Source organism: Melospiza melodia, chromosome 10 (assembly GCF_035770615.1).
Source record: "Melospiza melodia melodia isolate bMelMel2 chromosome 10, bMelMel2.pri, whole genome shotgun sequence".
Classification (NCBI taxonomy): Eukaryota; Metazoa; Chordata; class Aves; order Passeriformes; family Passerellidae; genus Melospiza; species Melospiza melodia.
Genome location: NC_086203.1, coordinates 27013388 through 27027282, shown reverse-complemented (window position 1 = coordinate 27027282; position 13895 = coordinate 27013388). Strand labels below are relative to the sequence as shown.

The window sequence follows — 13895 nt, the reverse complement described above, 5'->3', positions numbered from 1 at the left end:
ATCACCCTTCCCAGAAGAGTCGTGACTCAAAATAAACACATGGAAAAAGACATGAATTTCTGTTCCCTTTTTAGCAAGCTCAAAGACAAGATAAAGCTTGTCTTACACATTCTTGGAGAATAAAAGAGAGAAATGATATCTACAGATTTCAGAGTACATTTTCTGGACCTCAATCCAGATGGGAATAAGCCATTCCCTGAGTCCACCCCCAAAAAGGCTGAAGGCAGACAGAGCAGCCCAGGCTGTGAATCAAGCAGGGAGCAGAGGGCAGTGTGGTCTGCACGGTGGCAGAAGCAAATTAATCCCTCCTCAGACACACAGCTCCCCAGGGACTCCATCTCTTGCTTGAGGCAAAGTGTCAGAGACTCACAAGACCTTCCCTACAAGCACGCTTGTCCCCAGGCCACAAGAAGCTTCCCTGCTGTCCAGCTATGCTGGAATTGACTCTGGGAATATGGCACCCTGCCTGTTATCTGAAAGTTATTTCCAGATAACATTTTCCTCATTTTACAGCAAGGCAAGCTACTGGTTAGCACTATTAGAAGCACAACTTGAGACACAATTTGTATTCAGATCAAGATTTACCAAAGAAACTGCAAAACATTATTTTTGTGGCCTCTGTGTGGCCCAAAATCCCACACCCATCAGGATCCCAGTGCCTCCCAAGCATTCAGTCATTTAGATGAGAACTAAATCTTTCCCTCCAAACAGAGGAGAAAGGCACAGTGCTACAGGCATCACCAAGTTCTCAACTTTGCCAGTTAAAGATTTTGAGATTCTCAGAGGTCATGGTGGTGAAAGGCAATGCAAAAGCCTAGAATAACTAAAAAGATAGGAAGCATTGCTATGCTGAAACAGAGAAATAAAGATGAGTGAACTAAACTTGAACTTTCCAAATATCCTGAACCCATGGTTCAGAAAACTAGACTAGGGTTATGTTTAATAACTTATTCCACAACCTTCAAAAGTCCAGCATCTTTATCTGTATACCAGCAGAGATGAGACAAAGCATACAGCTCAGTACCAGTGGTTAATGAAGGTTTTACATAATTAAGATTTTCATTTTGGCACAGGTATCAGATACAACACTTGCTATAGTTTGCCCTTGAGCCAAACATTTCCATCACCTTTAATGGGCATCAGGATGGTCCCTCATGCATTGAGGCAGATTCATTTCACTGGTCAGGTGCATAAAGAAAACTCAACCATGGGCTACCAAAAAAACAAGACAGCAAAAGACAAACTACTCACTCAGAATCTCGGGGTTCAATGCTGCATCAGTGAATCAGGATCCCCAAGCAGTCTCTGCCCTTTTGGGTAAGACAAGTTGTGTCAACTGCCTGAAAATGGCTGTATTCCCTGGGGAAAACACAGAATTATAGAATCACTTTGGTTGGAAAACACATCCAAGATCATCTCAGTGAGAGGCCACAGGACATTAACTAAAGGGAAGGGGTATATCCCAACTTCTATTAGGAATTATTTTTTATCATACTTGTGAAGTTAATTAGGGGACATAGCTTGACTTTTCTCTCCTCTGATAACAATACAGCTACAGGTGTTCACAAAACACCCATGTAGATAACAAAGGCATATCACCAGCTGAGAAGCTTCTCCTGCTTAGTGAAACTTTCTTTTTCCATTATTTTTTCAAACTGGCAGCCCCTTAGACACTCAGGTAAACCCCTCACCTTCTCAGCTCTTAAAGTAGAGCATCATTTCATGCACCTTCCATGAAAAAAATTAGCTCAATAAGTCTAGTTCCATTGGGGGATGGAAGCAACACTTTTTCCTTAATATTTTTCATTGTTTCAGCTTTCAGCCCATCTTTAAATTGAGATTATTTTTTATGTTAATGATGCTAGAGAAACATTTCTAAGCTTACTCAAAACAGCAGTATAAACACAAAAATGCTGTGCAGAGGCCTAAAAGCTTTAGAGCATGAGAATGAGCTCATAACCTCACCACCATTCTCTTATGAAAATTGAGTAAGAACCTCAAAAGAGTTAGCTTAGGAACCACAAAAATGCTGCTTAATCCCACTTGCAGGATCTTACTTGATTACTTTGGTATCAGGCAACCCTTAAGCTGCATCCTCTCCAGGGCTGCTAATTTTTCACATTACCTGGAGAACTGCCACGAGGTTGTTTGCCCTCTTTCCTCTATTTATCTGCTAAAGGAGATGCAAGGCCTGTGGCCCCCTCCCCTCCCAGCTGAGGATGTTTTCCTAACTGAGGCTTCTCATACCAATTAACACCATCTGAAAGCCTTTAGAATGGGGAGATATGCCAATTTATCTGCTTTCTACCCAGTCACTCCAGAAGTGGGTAATGCTTATCTGCTCCAATTACTTCTGAAAATGTCATTTGGAGCATCCCAGATGGAGCCAACTCAAGAGACCTTTCAGATTTTGGCAGTGGCAGTGCTCACCATGGCCCTCAGCAGTGCTCACCATGACCATTAATTGGGGTGTTGCTGATTAAAGGATGAGTACGCCAGGCTGGGCAGCACCCACAGGATAGGCTCTTCCAGTAGCAATGAGCTGGCTGTGTTAGAAACCACATCATCCAAAAATTTTAGAAAGCACCTTGGTCCTATTAGGAATGGACACCCAAAACCTCATTGTTGCAATCCAAAAACCTACACCCAATGGATTCAATACCTCATGAGGGCCTATAAGAGAGCTGGGAGGGGGCTTTTGACAAAGGCATGAAGTGGTAGATAAGGGGGAAAGGCTTAAATCTGAAGAAGAGTAGGTTTAGACTCGATATTAGAAAGAGATGTTTTACTGTGAAGACAGCAAGAAGCTGTGGACGCCCCATCCCTGGAAATGTTCAAGACCAGGCTGGATGGAACCTCATCTGTTGGAGGGTGTCCCTGCCCATGGCAGAGGGCTTGGAATAGTATGATCCTTAAGGTCCCCTCCAACCCAAACCATTCTATGATTCTATTTGTACTGGAAGCACACATGAGGCAAACTTTCTCTGCTACTCAAGGTTTTGGTGGGCAAGGTCAAGATGTTTGCCTGCTCTGATAAAGCACGAGGAGCATCCTGTGCAACTCAAGTCATTCAGACGGTACTTTTGGCATTTCCCCCCCCCTCTCCTGCTTTTGTTCTGTCAGTCTGAAGAGAACAGCTCGTGTGATGTAATTTAGAATGGAGCTTTTTTAAAGCTTTCACTCAGGAAAAGCTTCGGGAGCTCTGGGGGTATAGCTTAGCTCAGAGAAATAGAAAGAAAGCAAGTTTGCATTGACAGCTTGATCCCAGAGAGAGGTGGCTGCCTGCTTGTCTAACAGGTCCTCTGGGTCTGGATGAGGCAGAGACAGAGGAGCAGTCATATTAAGTGAACGCGCGCTGCCAATGTTAAAGGAACAATTACCATTATTCTGCATAGTTCACTGTTTGCTACTGCTATTTCCTTCAATAAAACCTCTTTTCACTTGCCAATTGGAGCTTGTCATGTAACAATATTTCTTATGCACAATACACATACTAAAATGCCCCTGTGTTTTTAATACATTTATAGTTGTTAACAATAGCAGTATAGCGACAGAAAAAACTGTGCTTGCTTTGAATACAGAACAGATTGAAAAAGAACAAACCAGTGGCCCTGCTATGAAGGATTAATGGGGGTTAGATTTTGCCTAATCTGTGTTAAAACAGTGGAACCTCTTCCATTTCTTTGACACCCACTTCTTCCTCTCAGGGCCTGGGCTGTGGCCTCCTTGTTTGGATGGGGTTGTACACCTGAGCCTAGTGCAAAACTTCAGTGATGGTTTTGATGTCAGAGCGTGTTGGGGAGAGCAGTGGGCTCTCACCCGTCCCTGAGGAGGATGGACAAGGGGTGCCACTCCTGTGGCCTTGGCAAACCCAGCCTGCTGAAGGTTGCCCAACCTTCACCCCTTGTGCACAGACAGGTGGGAGCTGTGCTACCGTCCAGCAACACCTGAAACTCTGCTGTTCACTGCCCACATTAGAATAACAAAACTCCCTGTGAATGCGGCTCCCGGTGAAGCAGGACAAACAGACAGACTTAGGGAGACTGGCATTTCCCTGGGGCTGTGGAGCTCTACAGCTCTCCTCCAAGAGCTCACACAAGGCAGACATTGTGCTACTGCTGCACTTGCCAGCATCACAAAGCCAGGTGGAAATGACCGCAGCGAAGGTGCCACGGTGAGAAGAAATTACGTGTTTCCACTTCTGAGCAGGCTGAACCTCATATTTCATGCACCCAAAGGAACAAGCAGCTGTTCGGAAACCTTTGTAGCACAATCATGAAGGAAACTTTCTTCTGCCATAAGAGTCGTGTTTTCTAAGAACACTATTTTCTTCAGAACAAGTTAATATACACAGGAAAAGACATCTTGAGTGTTCCTGACTCTCCTACACTATCCAGGAATAGTGATAGACTGTGAGTTTAAACACATTCTTCCACTGCACAGTGAGAGAAGTGTGTTTAGTGCTGTGAGCAGAACACTTACCATGCTTGCCTTTGCCAGAGCCAGCAAGACTATACCGTTCTAAGAGTACTTATTACATACATAAGTAACAGTGGATGTCATCTGTCTGCCCCCAGAATAGATGTTCTGCATCTTTGGTGCAGGGGGAAAAAAGGATTTGTGAAAAGATGCACAGTATGATCCATCTTCATCTTCAGATATTGCTGATTGCTTTGTCTGTGCCTTTTTCTGAGGAAAAGAGCAAGGAAACCCAGAGATGGCCACCATACTGGAGGCTGGTTTGGAGCCTGATCTGAGCTTCCTGGAACTGTTTTCTTTGACATCTGGTGGTACAGGATCAAGCCCTTGCAAAGATAAATAAGTAGTTTTCCAGCACGGTCCAGCACAGCCTGTTCTGCAACACCTGGGGAGGTGCTCAGATGGCAATAAGATTAATAATGTTTATTACAGTGCGCAAGTCCAGCTCCCAGTTGTGTTCCAGCACGGCCGGCAGGCAAGAGGGAAACAAATGGAAGTGTTTGCTGGAAAAGTCTCATAGAAGACATAAGACTCTCACAGATTGCCACTCACCATTGGGTTCAAATCAAAGAAAACTTTTATACCTTATCAGGAGACGTGGAGGGTTGTAGTCATATATTATCATGTGTCAATTTACCACCAGTAGAGCTCTAAGGACTACCTGTGAGAAATGCTGCATCCTCTGTGATTTGCAGCTCTATTTCACAGCATTTAAATATTTGGATTTATTTTAAGAATATATATGGGTTTGATGGTGTTAATATATGTGGGTTTGTTGGTGTTTCCCCCCACCAAATGAAAATGCTGACAGTGTCAGAGCAGCTCTGGCATTAATGCTGTGCAAGGATATCTTTGTGACCATAACTGTGTGTAATGCCTACTTGGGGAATAAACTCTTGGCACACAACTTCTGTGTCATTCAGAAAGCAGCACAGTTGTCAAGGACCTTGGGACATGAAAGGAAGACACTGTGCCGTCTTTTCATTGGAAAGTTCACAAATTCTGCCTAGAGATCCCTCTGATATTTTCACTTTTCAATACATAGTGATTACCAAAAATAAAACTGAGAATTTTAAGTGCTTTCCAAATTTAATGACACAGAGATTTACATGGAAAAAAAATCTTTTGTAATAAACTCAGCATTTTCTGTTTTATATTACCTATAAATTTCCTCAGCTAAAAAGTGAGTAATTACACAAGGATGTACATGGGTGACACCTGCCTTTAGTTACTGTGCCTGTGTATTAAGTAAAGCCCTGTCCACTTCTGGCTACTCAGCTCAGGTTAGGATTTTGTTTCTGAAATTTGGTCATATTGGCAGCCAACCTTAACCTCATTGTGGGGTGAGTCATTAACCATGAGAGGAAGGAAGAGTGAATTAATGCAGCAGTGACATCAAGGCAACAACAACAACATTAACAATTGTAAAGTTTCTTAATTCTCTGCTTTCAAAACAGTACGGTCAATTCAAATGGGACAATGCATCAAACCTTCCAGTTTCACTCTGTGCAGTGAGGAATAAAGAGGATTTGAGAGGTTTGAGTCAGCCCTGCAAAACAAGATGTCCATGAGGGGTGTGCAGGCAGCCCCATCAGAGGGTGGCCTCAGGGGCTCTGTGTGATGCTGTGCATCCCAAATCCCAGCCTGGGGAAGAGGACAGGGACTGGCACAGACACATGGTGACTGGGGTGACCTACTGACATTAATAAAAACAAACATTGCTAAGCCCTCCACTTGGAGGGGGAAGGACAGGGCTGTGTGATTTCAGTTCAGGTTCAGTTTGTGACTTGTTCTGAATTTTTTAATTATCTCTTTTAGCAAATGTCAGCAGAGTGCAGTTTTAAACAAAAAGAAAGAAACAAAGGAATTTGGAAAGCAGACTTTATCTTCATTTACAACACTTTTTAGGGCTGTTTCCTATAATAGGGCCACCACACAGCTACAAGGTCCTCCCCATCCCTGGAGTGTTCAAGGCCACTTTCCACAGGGCTTGGAGCTACCTGGTCTAGTGGAAAGTGTCCCTGCTCATGGTGGGTGGTTTGAACTAGATGGTCTTTCAGTCCCTTCCAACCCAAACCACTCTATAATTCAATAAGACCCCCCAAAAAATCCAGTCTGGGGCTTAAATACAGCTTCAGGTATAGCCACTCCATCTCAGTGACTCCCAGAGAGGATGATCTCTTTCAAGACCTGCTGGAATAGCAACAGGGTGCCAGGATGCTCTGATCATAAAATTCAAAACAGGGAAAAGATGATAAAAAAATTACCTAACAGCAAGAAGCATGTGAAATACCACGAGATCCTGCTGCTTCCTGGACTATCCCCAATTCCTGTAATAGATTTATCTCATGGAAGCCATTCAAAAAGTCACAACTGCCAGGACAGAAATATGGACCTAAAGAAAAACATGACAGGGAAAGAAAACAGTGGCTGAAGAGGAATTTGGGAGAGCTGATCTACAAACAGGACCTGGAGACTCCAATAAGGCTCTCCTGAAAGGTGCTCAGCTGTATCCCACATCCAACCCCATGGGTTACAGGGTTGCCTCGTCTGTTGATCAATTACTGTTGTGTTTCTGCTGCAGTTAGCACTTGTACCAAAGCTGTGAGGTTCCTGTGACAATCCAGTGATTTATCTTGGTGCTCATCACCTGAGGGCTCCTGAGGGCCTCGCACCAGGCTGTGGCAGGGAGCAATGGACAGGAAGGGCTCTGGGCAGGCCCAGCCAGTGAACACACTGGGAATTTTGCTGCTGTGGTCACTTAGGGCATGAATTATGTCCAGCCTTTAACACAGATGATGATGTCTGATGCAACAAGGACTTAGCACATAAAAACCTTTTCATAAATTGCTCAGTCCCCCTTCTTGCAAAGTCGTTACAACTGCAAGGTGTAAGAGAACAGCATAAAATTGACACTGATCCCTTCAATTCTTTTTTAAGCATCTTTAAATGCAGCTTTTTTTTTTTCCCCTGCTATACATCTTACTTTTTATAGTTAAAAGTAATTTTAAAGCAAAAAAGAACATAAACAATATACACTGACTCTTGACACTCCATTGCTTTTTTAAACTAGAATAATAAAAATTTGCAAATGAACAAAAGAGTGGGAGGAAGATATCTGATTTACAATGTTTTTGAGATAAAGAACACTATAAAAAAAGATCAATGTGAATAATAAAGCATTGTTAACTGAGTCATGACATTTCTATTCTCAGTGAAGATTTGAACAGTAGAGCTCTGCAAATGAGCACCTTGTGCCATTTTCAAAGTGGGAGGAAGACATATAATTATAATTTTTAAAGTGAAGAGAATTTTTAAAAAAATCTCTGTGAAAAAGTTTATTGAAAAACATATCGACATATCAATATGACATAAATTACTTTAATTTTATTAAACTGGGAGGGGGGGGGGAAACCTCTTTTTGAAGACTGGCTGCAGAAAGCATTCCTTGAAAAGAATTTTCTTTATTAAAAACTCTTTGCTAAGATGAAACAGCACTGAATGTCAGCACTACCGTATATTTATTCTGTAACTCTTCCAACAGCCGAGATCTATAAAAGAAACATATTTTCAAAACAGTTTTAACCTCCATTGTCTTGATCATTCGTATTAACATTTTTCATGTCACCTATTGAAATCCCTTAAAGGAACCTTTTATTCAGTCAAAATTAATGAAGCCGTTTTCTTAAACAGCCTCCAAAAAGTAAAAAGGACGTAATGTTGTGCATTTCATTTGACATACGTTTTCTGCCATTTCACTTATTTCTGTGATGAGAGCAATACTTCATATTTATGCTATCAAGTCTGCAGAGAAAAGTGATTTTGAGAGAGAAGAAAACCAACTCTGCTCTTGCTGTGTGTGCAATTTAAATCCACAGCGAAAATACAGCATTGATCAGATTACTCCAATTGAGTCATTTAGTGCTTTGGCATTCCTGAAGTTAGGGCCCAGCTGTGAAATCATACTTGGGGCCAAACATTGCTGTTAGGTGAGTGCACATGGCTCCCATTTTCTTCAAAGGGAATTACACACATGGCCAATATTTAGCTTTCACCTCTTCCATTCTTTAGCTAGCAAAGCCAGAACCAGTGGAGTATGTGCAGGCAATTTAACCGAATTAAGAATACAATCAAGATTTTCCGGGACTTACTAGTGATTTGGGATATATAATTCAATACACATCAAAACACAGATGCTCAGCATATTCTGAAAATCAGGTCATCTCAAATGTCTTGCTTCAAGCAGGTAAAATCATAAATTACTCTGAGTATTTTGGCCATTGGATCCTAACAAACTGGGTGTAGTACACTTCTTCAAAATTATAAACTCCAATTTCTGGCTTGGCTAGGATGCCTGGGAGAATTACAACATCCCAGCCCATTTTTGTTCCTGTGTTGGCAGACAGTTCTCCCCTGCCATTACCATTACAGGACTTGAACACAGTGCAGGTGCCCTTCTGCAGCAGGTGACCCCTAGGGAAAATCCAGCTCCTGGCTCTGCAGGTCCCCTGGGATGCACTGAGCTGCTGGGATGGCCCACAAGACCCTATAGCTAAGTGCCATGGAGAGGAAAAAGGATGCAACCCAAAAAGCTAGCTGCCCCATGCTGCATGCAGATCTTCATTTCAACTCAAGGTCAAGTGGAAAACTTTTCTACCATCCTTGCTGACTCTCCTCTTCACTTTCTCCTGACTCCATCTGTTCCTCACCCATCTCCTTCATTCCGCACTCGCCTCCCTCTTCTTCCTGTGTCCATCTGTTCCCTCCTTCCTCGACACAAGTTGGGGAAGGGAAGTAAATTCAGTCATTCACTGAACAGATTTCAAGATGAACCCCCTCCCTCTCCAGTTCTAACTTCATTCATCATGGTAAAAATTATAATGAATAGAAATGTTGAAGGTGAAAATTTATTAGGGATTGTGTTGCTTTCTTATATGAAAAGCAGTTAAAGCGGCATATAAACATTGGCTTCATTCATTTTTTCTTAATATATGGCATAATTAGTGAGAAATATTAGTGGAAGTGCTTGCTATGCAGTCCATCAACACATGCCTGTCAGAGCTTAGGATCTGGGCCAAAAGTTTTTGCCAGTCCTGTGATAGATTTACAATAAGCCTATAGAAGGCTTTACAGTTAGCTGGGTCACTAATTCATGAAGTTACAATGTATGCAATGAGGTCAAAAATTCACTATTGATAAAATACCCCCTCCCGGGATTGCACCATTAGCTTTGTTACTGCAACAGCAAAATAAAGTAAACCCAAAGCTCCTGTGAATTACCAGTCCATCATCGTAAATCAGTAGTGAAGCACTTGCACAAGTTCATGATGTCATCTGAAGCCTGGGATATATTTATAGCCTTGTGTACTATTTCCTGTTTCCTCATGACAAAAATAAACAGTCTCCAAATCCCCTGCATCCTTCTGCCTGAGCTCAGCAAAATGTAATGGGCACGAATCTCTGAAAGGCCCTGTGATATATGGGTCTGGAGCAGCTCCCCTCTTTTGGGCCACAGCGCCCGCGCTCCCTCCGGCCTCTCCATGTGGGCAACAGCAGCTCCCATGGAGTTTGCTCCATCTGCTGCACTCACTGCTGGGATAGTCCCACACCTCCTCCTACTTTGCCTCCCTGACACTTGGAGAGAGCAGGAAAGGAGATTTAAGCCTCCAAGCCTCAGGCATGGAGTGAACAGCCTGGCAGGCGCATCTGAGGTGGAGGAGCTCAGCATTGCTCCATGTGGGGACCTGGGCTTGCCACCACATGGACCTTGGGCATCTTGTCCACCAAGACTGACAAGCCATGAAGCTTGGAGTTTGGGCTTCAATTTCCCCTCTCCTCCTTTACTCATGATTTGGGATCCTCATTTAAGGTTTCTGAGGTATTTGGGCATGGATGATGCCCCACATTTCATCTCAGACCTCCCAGCTCTCAAATTTTCTGTACCTACCTGCATTGCTGTGTTTGCTGTGATCCTCTTCACCTCTTCTTGGCTGAAACTTTCTGTCTTGGCAGTTTATTTTTTGATTCTTTTCCTGAAACGAGACAGAGAGTAACACAAACAGCGCACCATGCCATGTAACCTCCCTCAGCAAGGAAGCAGATTTGCTTCTGTTTGACCTCAGACCAACAACTCCTGAAGTCAATGACTGTCACTAAATGGCTGAGGGTGATAGCTGTGCCAAACCACATTCATTTGACACTTATCCCTCTTCAACTTTGTTTTCTTCTCTCCACCAAGACCGTCGCACCAGCTCCCTGCCTCTACTGGCCCTCCCTGGGGTGACATCGAGCAGCGAGGACCATCCAGGTAAGATGCTGTCCCCATTCATGCAGAGATTATCCCTCCCTGGCAGACCATTATATCCTTTAAATGATCAAGAAAAAGTGTTTTGTTTTTCTTTGGCCTTTTTGAAGCACTGCTGTCAAACCCTGAGGTTTGGGTTTCATGGTTCTATGAGCACCAAGCATGGTCAGATCAAGCCTTCATACGTACAAGTTTTCATCCATCAGGTCTGATGCAGCTCTGTCTGTGTCACCTGGGGACTGAATGGACATGGCACACAGCTCTTGCAGTGATGAGCATGTGCTACATTAAACAGACAGGTAGCGACAGCAGGGCAGGGGATAATGAATGCTGCACTCACACACCAACATGCCTCATGGGAAAATTAAAAAGTTACAGGTCCTAAACTGCTACAGTTTTCCACACAGTTTAGCATTAACCCTTGGGACTCCTTGCTACAGGGGCGTGAGATAAAGGGCCACTGCCAGGATGGATTTGGAATAAATGCCAGCATCGAGCAGAGCCACAGGCTCCCTTGTCCTTTGCTTGTAAGAGGTGGTTGAGCCCTAGGAGGGTCAGAGATCAATTCTCCTTCAGTGGAGTCCCCTCCTAAACAGCTGCTCCAAGAGCTGCTTGGATTACCTGCATTGCTGCAGTCCCTGTTAAGCAGAACAGAGCTCCTCTTAAACCCTCTGTCCCTTATCAAAAATAGACTTAGAGCCCTCGTATACCTCTATACTAAATCTAATTTCAGAAGCATGCAGGAAAACTGCACACTCCTCTTCTCCAGGGCTGCAAGATGCTGGTTTGTGCCTAAAGCCAGAGAAGAGAAATAGAGGTCAGGGGGCATACTGCAAATGCCAGTCTTGGTATCACTGCTCCTCCCCATTAACCAGAGGGATCTGGGGCTGGCATCAGTGGAAAGTAAGTGATTTACTTTGTGCTTCCATGAATTTAGACACTTGTAGTCAGCCATCTGAATCGCCCAACTCCAAAAAGAAAAAATAAATTCCATGTGAGTATTGAGACTATCTTTAATACAAACATGGGTGAACAATCCCAGTCTTCTACTGCAACAGCCAAGGCGAGTCCCAGCTTCCCCATGTGAGGAAGAAAGTTGCTACTTCATACTATTTAAAAATGGCACATTGTGGGGGTGTACCTTTAGCAGCCTCTGCCTAACAGTCTAACACTGAATAATCTGAGATTTCTTCATCATGATACACTTATTTTTCCCTTTAAGTTCACTTCATTGGTTGATTTCTATACATTAAAAACACAGACATATGTGGACATTTGAAGCTGAACACAGGCTCTTAAAAGAAAGTTGCAAAGTTTGACCCTCTTCCCATTTCTAATTGTAATTTGGGATTTTTTTATATTCTCATTTAACAGTAATCATAAATACTATGAGTGGTATGTAATACATTTTTAAAGCCTACATCTATTTGTTCCAAACTCTCAACCTACTACTGTTCCATCCACCAACAAACTATAATAGGAAAAAAAAAAAAGTGCTAACCACCTTTTTTTTTCTGCTGGTCTAGCACAATCTTTATTTCTTCAGACACTTTGTGCAAACATTAAATTGATAAAAGACATAATGTAGATGGACCCACAGCTGAACTGAAGGTAATTGCATAAAAATGAAATGGAGACCTATAATTGTACACTGCTTTAGCCTCTCCTGCAGTGTTTTCTGGAAGCAAGGATCTCGCTTGTCATAGCAAGTTGCTTGTTACAGTGATTGCGTGAAGACTTGATCTAGCTGTACAAGACAAGTATAACATTACTGAAAGGGAGCTTTTCAAACTAAGAGTCTGACACTAAAATGTACTGTATTTTCCAAGATGTAGTATGCTTTAACAAACAGAAGAGTCCCTGAGTGACAGCTTTTGTTACCCTTTTGTTTGATGGTGCTGTATTGAAAAATTCAGGTTATGTCTATGCCTTTCTATTTCTGGTTTTGATTTCTCTTCAACAGCACTTCAAGAATAAAAATTGACTCCAAGTATGAATAGTAGAAGTCGGTGGATACAGTAAATGTCAGTCTGGCATTTACTGATTACTTCTGTCAGACTTTTTTTTCACTCTTGCTTCTTGAATGCTTAAATGCATTCTGTGGGCCATTGTATTGTTGCAGAATTGGGAAACTCAACAAATATATCATGAATCAAAACATATCTATTTTACATTTTTGAGCAGATTTTGAAAGTGGAAAATAATAGTTATTCTTGCTTAAGCCTTTTGATTTGGTCTGTGTGTATTCAAAGGCTAAGGCTGGGTGTAGCTCTCAGTGTGAACAAACAGGCCCCATTTGTGATATTGGCACCTGGCTAACAGGTTGGGCTTGTGTCTTTTGGACTCACAAAACAACTTTACTTATCTCTCAGATCCTTGCTTCCCCCCTCTTCAAGCTTTATGGTTGCACTGGTTTTTCACTTACCTGCAATCCATCCATCCCATCCAAATTTCCTCTTCTCTCTGCAAGGATTCTGGGGGAACAGCTGCAGTCTCATCAAGGTTTCACTCTCTGTCAGCCTTTCCTTGGCTTTTCTTTAACATGTGTCAGAAGTCAAAGATACCTAAAAACCAAGAGATATGCAGGGCCTCTCTTCAGACTCCTTGCAGGCAAGTGCAGTTGAGCCACTTCAGAGCACTTACTGTTCCTCTCAGAAAGCAGCATTTGCAAAACTGAGGTGTTTGTAAAGATTGATTTTCTGTATATAGCTCAAGAGCAAGCATATCACAAGATTTAAGTGAGATAAAAAGTGAGGCTGTGCTTGATGTGAGGTGCAGGAGTTAATCAGCTGTAGATAAGAACTGATGAGGTTTTATCATCCCCGCCATGGAGAGAATGACTGTGTTTCTTGGCCACTTGATCACTTCAGAGATCGAGTGAAACTATATATCAACCCATGTTTATCTGTGCCTGAGGAGTTCTTCAAGAATAAATTGAACTCAGAACTCTTCTTAACCTTTCCCCTAGTTGGGGCTTAATTTTAAGCTCTCCCTCTGGTTTTTGAGCTGCCTCTCTGGCACGCTGACAGCACGTGAAGTATCCCATCTCCTAGTTGACTTCCAGGCCAACAACGCAAGTGGGGATGAAGTTATGAAATAAGGAATCTGGATG

At 42.7% G+C, this 13895-nt stretch overlaps 1 protein-coding gene and 1 long non-coding RNA gene across 2 annotated transcripts in view; one reads left to right on the top strand and one right to left on the bottom strand.

Moving 5' to 3' along the window:
- MDFIC2 (MyoD family inhibitor domain containing 2) overlaps positions 1-13895 on the top strand; it is a 42409-nt gene that overhangs the window by 23669 nt on the left and 4845 nt on the right. The window contains exon 3 of the mRNA XM_063164318.1: positions 10718-10786. Within this exon, the coding sequence (XP_063020388.1) occupies positions 10718-10786 (69 nt within the window). The remainder of the gene's footprint in view (positions 1-10717; positions 10787-13895) is intronic.
- Positions 1262-13320, bottom strand: LOC134422335 (uncharacterized). Its single transcript, XR_010028788.1, has 3 exons — positions 13209-13320; positions 10427-10511; positions 1262-1359 (listed from the first exon to the last, which is right to left on the bottom strand). It is a non-coding gene; the product is annotated as an uncharacterized LOC134422335 (long non-coding RNA).